General features: G+C 41.9%; 1 protein-coding gene across 2 annotated transcripts in view; it reads left to right on the top strand.

Annotated features, from left to right (window-relative positions):
* The first annotated feature begins 1,843 nt into the window (after positions 1-1,843).
* Positions 1,844-7,482, top strand: part of ATP11B (ATPase phospholipid transporting 11B (putative)) — a 109,252-nt gene continuing 103,613 nt past the window's right edge. The window contains exon 1 of one of the 2 annotated variants that reach the window (XM_032784852.2): positions 1,844-2,115. In XM_032784852.2, the coding sequence (XP_032640743.1) occupies positions 2,089-2,115 (27 nt within the window). In that variant the 5' untranslated portion in view covers positions 1,844-2,088. The remainder of the gene's footprint in view (positions 2,116-7,482) is intronic. The other variant, XM_032784853.2, reaches the window with a different exon arrangement.

The following is a 7,482-nucleotide window of genomic DNA, read 5'->3' as shown; positions in this document are numbered from 1 at the left end:
CATAATCTTTAATAACTAATGGTCAGGACCTTGTTTTTACTTCTTATCTGAAAGACATCAGCAGAAGATCAGTTAAGCTTTTGGCTAGAAGCTCTGCAATAAGATTGCTATCTGGGCAATGTTCCACAACTGTGAAATCACTGTGGTAGTGAAGTGGATTGATTTAACATTAATTTAGTTTGTAATGCTGTTTGAAATTCAACTTTGCTGTATTTGAATCTTTTCAATAATACCTAGTATTCAATATAGAATTTTACAAAGTTTGAGGTGCTTCTGATAAAAATGAAGGATAAGTATTTTTCTAATTATAAATTCATATACTTAAACTGCAGGGGAGAGGAGAGATCTCACTGCTCGAACCATCCATCAGCCACACTGAATGTCCAAAATAAGTTGTATTCTGCCTACATCTCTAATTAAATGCTGAAACCTACACATAAATCTGTGGCAAATATCATCATCATGCAGTACTGCACATTATTGTGTTGGACTAACGTGGTAGGCAGGACTACATTACTCCTGCCTCAGTATGACTGGACTAGATGATCTCTCAAGAGCCCTTCCATCCCTACGTTTCTATTATAGTAATTTGGAACTTCAGGGTAGAAGCAGAGCTAGAACTCAGATCTTCCTTCACAAAGCTCTCCTTGACTTTAATGGGAGCTGGGAGCCCAAGCTTTTACTACTTAAAATAATCCTTTTTCAACTGTTTGCAGAATAGAGCCTCTCATCCTACAAATACTTATGTGCGTATGGTTAAACATGTACATGTATGGAGGCTTAGGGCTGAATACTTTATTTAATTTTCACTGTTAGAAGTACTATTTTTAATAGAGCAAAACAGAGATTTCATGGAGAACATTTCATATTATGAAAATGCTTTAATATCCACTTTTAATCAAACAGTAGTTTTTTTTAAACAGGCTTCTATGAATGTTTCAGTACAGATTAAGATGAGCAACCAGTCAAATGCTCCACTGCATTACACTAGTTTATACTATGTAGTACAATAAAAAGGAGATGCAAGCTTAAACACTTTCAATTTGTTTTTAAACATTGCAATTTTAGTTTGACTAATTCCCAGAATTGTGCAAAGCACACACAATTCAATAAAAAAAAACAACAAAAAACAAATACACATGCTGGCATTTCTACTCCAGCAAAGCCTAATGTCTTTATTTTGCAGCAGCACATCATATAGATGTAACTTTCTCTTTTCTCCCTTTAACTTTTTGTGCCCTGCTTCTTTCTCTCTTCCCTATAGCTGGCTCTCCATAGGATGATATACTTTGCCTAACTGCTTCCTCTGCTCTTCGCTAGCTTCTTCCCAGCTTTATTACTTATGTTACTGTAGTGTTTAAGACCCCTAGTAATGGACATGGACCTTGTGTAGGCCTTGTACAAACATATAAAAAGACAGTCCCTGCCTCAGACTATACAATTAGGTTTGAGAGCAAGCAACAGCTGGATACATACAGCTGGGGGAATATCTGGAAACACTGAGACAGTTTTGGTCTGCAGGCTAAGCAGTGGTCTCAGCCCACCAGCAGCTTAGTTCTTCATGAGGGATTTGTAGGCATCACAGCAAAGGAGGGTTTTAAAGCAACAGGAGTTGATTTTTCAAGACGTTTAAAGGGGGCGCCTCCCAAGTGGGAGGGGCAGCATAGGAGGAAGCTCAAAGGTTGGAAACTTTTCCTCAGCTCCCCCTGTTCCTCCCCCCCCTTCACCATTCCCCCACCCCAGATTTCTCCCCTTCCCCGGGACTAACTTTCCCTTCCCCTCCTGCCCGCCCCTTTCTGCAGGCCCCGCCCCCTCCACTCTGTTGCTGCTCTCTCGTCATTTCCTGGAGGCCGGGCGGACCGCGGGGAGAACCTGCCTTGGTGACAACAACGGTTGTTTGATGGCGGTTGTCGGGCTGCCGCGGCCCCGCCGGCTCGGGGTGCTGGGCGGGCTGCGCTGCACCTAAGAAGGTGCCGCGTCTCTGCGCCATGGGGAGGCCGAGCGGCAGCGGGCGGCTACACTGAGGTGGCGGCATCGAGCGGCACTTTCGAGGGGAAACCCCACTCCGGGACCTGCAAGGCCGGGGGGATGTTACGGTGGATCCGCCAGCAGCTGGTAGGTGCCGGGCCGGCGTTGGGGCAGCCTGAGCGAGAGGGGCCGGAGAGCGCTCGGCCTCGCCTGAGGGAGCGGCCCTAGGGCGGTGGGGGGCGCCTTTTACCCTCACCTCAGAGCCGCCCCAGGGGGCGGAACTTTCCCGCGTCGCCCCTCCACCAACCCCCCCCCCCCCCCCCGGTACCTCGTGTGCCTGGACCCCCGGCCAGGGCCCACAGCAAGGGTCCCGAAATCCCGAGTTCCGTCTGAAACACGCCCAGACCGAGCCCTTCCGTCCCGAGCGGGGCCGCGCTGTCTCCAGGCGTCTCCCGCGGCGAACGAGGGAGGCTTGAGGCAGGTCTGAGGTAGTCCGGGACTCTGGCTCCTCAGCCCCGAAGGAAGTGAGAGGCGGTATCCCCCTCCCCCATGGCAGGTGTAGTGCAATTTGACGGTGGTAAGGAAACGAGCGAGTCTTTCCTCCTGACTGCGGGATGTGCGTAAAATAGCGCTCAGAGGAGTCAAACGTGGCAGGGCGGCTGAAATCCGAGTGGATTTTTGTTTGGTCTGGAATAAAATATGTTCCTGCAGCTGTTATCTTTGGGGGGGAGGGGGTGCTAACACTCTTTAGAGAAGAATGACAGTAGGTGGACAAATTGTGGGACTCCTCCTTCCTAGCACAAAACCTTTTGAGTTTTCTCTTTTGAATCCTTGCCTGTCCCAATTCTAAATCCATGAGCTCTTAGAAGCCAAGGTTACTGAATGAATGAGATTTTAAACCTAATTGGTAACATAACAAAATCTTCTATCTTAAGTCGGACACTTGATTAAAAACTGCCTTATGACAGACTAGTAGTGCAGGGAGACTCCTTCAAATGAGCAAGAGCTGATATGCCTGTTGCACAGTGCTCTGATAGGGACACAAGGCAACTGTACAGTAACACACACATTATCCCAGCCACTACAAAAATAAACATTCAGTGATGTTTGCTGTTTCCCTTTAAATCATTTGTCAATAAAATAAGTCAGTAGCCCTTGAATGGCTTCCAATTTATAATGAAAAAATGAAATGTGCACTCCCAATTAAATAAATGCTTTTAGACTGTCCCATGGATAGATGCTTCCATTATTTTTAAACATTTGTTTGTTTATTTATTCATTGCACTTATCTTATGGCTGGCATGATTTATACAAAATGTTAATGTGGTTAGAGCTTCTCTCTCTCATCATTTATTCTAGTTTGTTTAATTCAAACTGTCACTTTTTTATAAAGTAAAGAAAAACAAAGCCAAGACTGTCATGTTTGTGGACATGATTTGCCTTTTTTGAACCGGTTTATAGTCATGAAGAGAGCTATAGTTTAGATTATTTCTGATGTAACTTATTTGAAGCATAGAGCTGCCAGTGGCAATATGATTGCCAGTTTTGACTGTTTTTATAGCTTTAGTGATGCTGAAATTTTATGTCCCTCGAAATTAATTGTTTTATTTCAGATCTGGCTATACACTTTTGTTTTATTGCATCCACACTCAAAAGGTTTGCTAGGCTGTTTGTGTCATCAAGAATGAAGGCTTTGATATAGTACATCCATCTTTCATGTTTACTGTGAAGATGGAATTACTGTAGAGCCTGCCTGTAAATAGTTTGGGTTTTTTTTTTAAATGTCTAGTCTCTTTCCGACAAGATGTACCTTGAAATAGTATAATCAGTTCTGGATATTAATATATAAGATATGATTTTCTTCTCCAATTGCACTGTAATATGAACAGTTCTTCAAAGATCTTTTTAGTCTTGGAGTAGAAAGATAATTGTGTCATAGTCTGCATGCTCAAGATGATCCAGTGGATTTAAGGTAACTGCTTAAAATGTGGCTAAAAAGTGACTTTATATGCAAAAATCCTGTAACATAGACCTATCCTAGATTTTGAATTAGTTAACCTGCTGTTTATTTTTAAAGTTAAACATTGGGTTGTCTGAGCCCACAGCTCAGCCACTGCAGATATTGAACTTCTCATTGCAAGCTGACAATGGCAATTTTCTTAGGAAGGTTCTTAATTTAATATTTTAAATACTGTAACTTACAAAAAAAAATCAGATGAATTAAAGGTGTTTTTTCAGATAATCTGAAGATGATGCTGTGATCTCTCATTTCTATAAAAATAACAAATGGCACATAAGTTTCATTTTATTTGTAGTTTTTAATGTTAATAAAGGTTCAGCAAACAGTTGTATTAGAGAATGTAGTAGTGCTGAGTAGCTGGGGTGAAATTTTGAGAAGATACTAGGGAAACTGGTGAGCTGCAAGAGAAAAAGGTTAGATACCAGAAATAGGTTTGATTGTGCCATGGACTGCACAAATGTTCAAGGAGAACTGGGGCTATTGTGGGGAGGTCGAGGCAAAATCTAGTGGGTAGGAGGAAATATGCTTTGTTTTGGATATATTTGGAGGTGTGTGCTGGACATGTGTTGGGTGTGGCAATGGGTCTTGAAACAAAGTATGCCTGTAGATGGGAAGTTTGGAAACTTGAGTGTATGAATGAGCCTGATTTCAGTGAATGGGACTAGTGAAAGAAATATTATAGAAGAGTATGGAAAATGGCAGGGAAGCAGTATGGGAATGGGTGTCAGTGGGCAGATCAGATATGCTGCTGAGGCTGCATCTATCTATATTTTATGTGAATACAAAACTAACATTTCATGTACCCTTTTTTAAAAATTGTTTTACTGAAAGTCCAGTACTGCATATTGTTACTGGTGATATATGCAGAAATAGGATCACTATAATATCTGAACACCTATGTGCCCAAGGAAAACAGCAAGAAGACTGGTGTTCTCTGAGATGTAGGAGGGATGGTAGAGGAAATGGGTTACTGATAGAACCTGATTCTCAGTTGAGGAATTAGATAGTAAATTCCTCAGAGTGGTGACCTTGCCTTGTTTTTGTCTGTGAAGGTCTATGCAAACCTCTGGTTTTGTACAGCTAAGTGGCCTAGATCTCTCTTCTGTTGGGAGAGCTCTGGAGCCCTCATGACTGGGAAGGCCATAAATAGAAACTAGCAGTAGCTTCTCAGGAGGACTGGATTTGAAGAAGCTGAAAATGAAGTGTGGTGTTTAAAAAAAAAAAAATGAAGCATATAAAAGAAGCAGGAGAAGCAACAACTTTAAAAAATAAACACAGTACAATGTATAATGCACTTATTAGCATTCACCACCATGAAGAGAGTAATTGTTCTACTCTGTCCCTCTGTCCTTTCAAGGAGATATATAGTCTTTCATTATGCTGTTTGAACATATAGTTTACCATTCTAATGCACATCAGCAACAAGCATGAAGGAGTATAAACAGATTAATTTGCAGAAAAGGAGAGAACAATCCAATTTGAAAATACTTTTGTTGTCTAGATGTAATCTAAAACTACTGTGTTTTAAAATAAGGTTTCCCTTCAAGCTAATGTTACTATATTGTTATATAGTATTTCTCACAAGCCTATAAACACTTTATAGAATTGCAAAACTGTACATATATCTTCCTTAATATTTATACATTGTTTTGAATATTTATTATATGACTAGTTAATAGGAAAACAAAGCTGTGTTCTTAGAGATAACATTATTGATGAACACAGAGCAAGATAATGTTTGTAAGACTAGAAGTTGGTGTACACACATGAATCTGTAATACCGATCACTAAGTTCTGTTTTGTTGTGTACTGTGCTAAATTTCTGCATATTACATTAATAACTGTCTGTGGTGTTAGCCTAATTCAGGGGTAGGCAACCTGTGGCACGTGAGCTGATTTTCAGGGGCGCTCACAGTGCCTGGGTCCTGGCCAGCAGTCTAGGGGGGCTCTCCATTTTATTTAATTTTAAATGAAGCTTCTTAAACATTTTAAAAACCTTATTTACTTTACATACAACAATACTTTATTATATATTATAGACTTATAGAAAGAGACCTAAGGGGTTGTCTACACTTGAAACTTCAAAGCGCTGCTGCAGGAGCGCTGCCGCAGCAGCGCTTTGAAGTGTGAGTGTAGTCGCAGCACCAGTGCTGGGGGAGAGGTCTCCCAACGCTGCACGTACTCCACCTCCTCATGGGGATTAGCTTGCAGCGCTGGGAGCCGCGCTCCCAGCACTGCGGCAATGTTTACACTGGTGCTTTACAGCGCTGTATCTTGCAGTGCTCAGGGGGGTGTTTTTTTTCACACCTCTGAGCGAGAAAGGTACAGCGCTAGTGTAGCCAAGGCCTAAGAATATTAAAATGTATTATTGGCACACACAACCTTAAATTAAAGTGAATGAATGAAGACTCGGCACACCACTTCTGAAAGATTGCCGACTCCTGGCCTAATTAGTAAAACTTAAAAATGCAGCATCTTCTGTTTTTATTTACATAATGCCAACATGCAGCAAGTCATGCAGTAGATTTTTAACCAGGTTCTTACTAGCTGCCAGTTAACGTATGTATTGGGTGTGGTGGGAGAGGAGGTGGATGTGGGGCCAGCGCAATCAATAGTTATAGGAGTGGGGTATGGAGGGGGGAATGTGCTTTTGTATCTTGGAAGCAGCAGTCAAGCAGCAAAAATGCTGGTGCCCTCACCATATTTAATCTTTAGATTGCACAAAGAGCGTAGTGAGTGGATTTGTTGAGGATTGGTTAATTTCTTAAATGCAGCCAGCTCTGCAGAAAAATGCAGCCAGGTTGGTAAAGAGCAGTTAACAGAACACTGCATTAACATAGAATTAACATCTGTACATCTACCAATGGGAGAGATGCCATCATGTGCCAGCACTGCCCATCTGCCATGTACATTGGACAAATTGGACAGTCTCTGCGCAAAAGAATAAATGGACACAAATCGGACATCAAGAATTGTAGTATTCAAAAATGAGTTGGAGAGCACTTCAGTCTCCCTGGACACTCAATAACAGACTTAAAAGTGGCCATTCTTCAACAACAAAATCTTCAAAAACAGACTTCAACGAGAAACTGCAGACCTGGAATTATTTTGAAAACTTGACACCGTCAAATTAGGCCTAAATAAAGACTGGGAGTGGCTGGGTCACTACAAAAAATAGTTTTCCTTATGTTGATATTCACTCCTTCTTATCAACTGTTGGAAATGGGCCACATCCACCCTAATTGAATTGGCCTCGTTAGCACAGACCCCCCCACTCAGTAAGGCAATGCCTCTCTTTTCATGTGCTGTGTATTTATACCTGCCTACTGTGTTTTCCACTACATGCATCTGATGAAGTGGGTTCATAGATAAGTTCATAGATTATTAGGGTTGGAAGGGACCTCAGGAGATCATCTAGTCCAACCCCCTGCTCAAAGCAGGACTAATCCCCAACTGGCCCCTTCAAGGATTGAACTCAGAACCCTGGGTTTAGC

Source organism: Chelonoidis abingdonii, chromosome 8, assembly GCF_003597395.2.
Source record: "Chelonoidis abingdonii isolate Lonesome George chromosome 8, CheloAbing_2.0, whole genome shotgun sequence".
NCBI classification, from domain to species: domain Eukaryota; kingdom Metazoa; phylum Chordata; order Testudines; family Testudinidae; genus Chelonoidis; species Chelonoidis abingdonii.
Note: the sequence above shows the minus strand (reverse complement) of the source record. Positions and strands in the feature narration are given on the sequence as shown.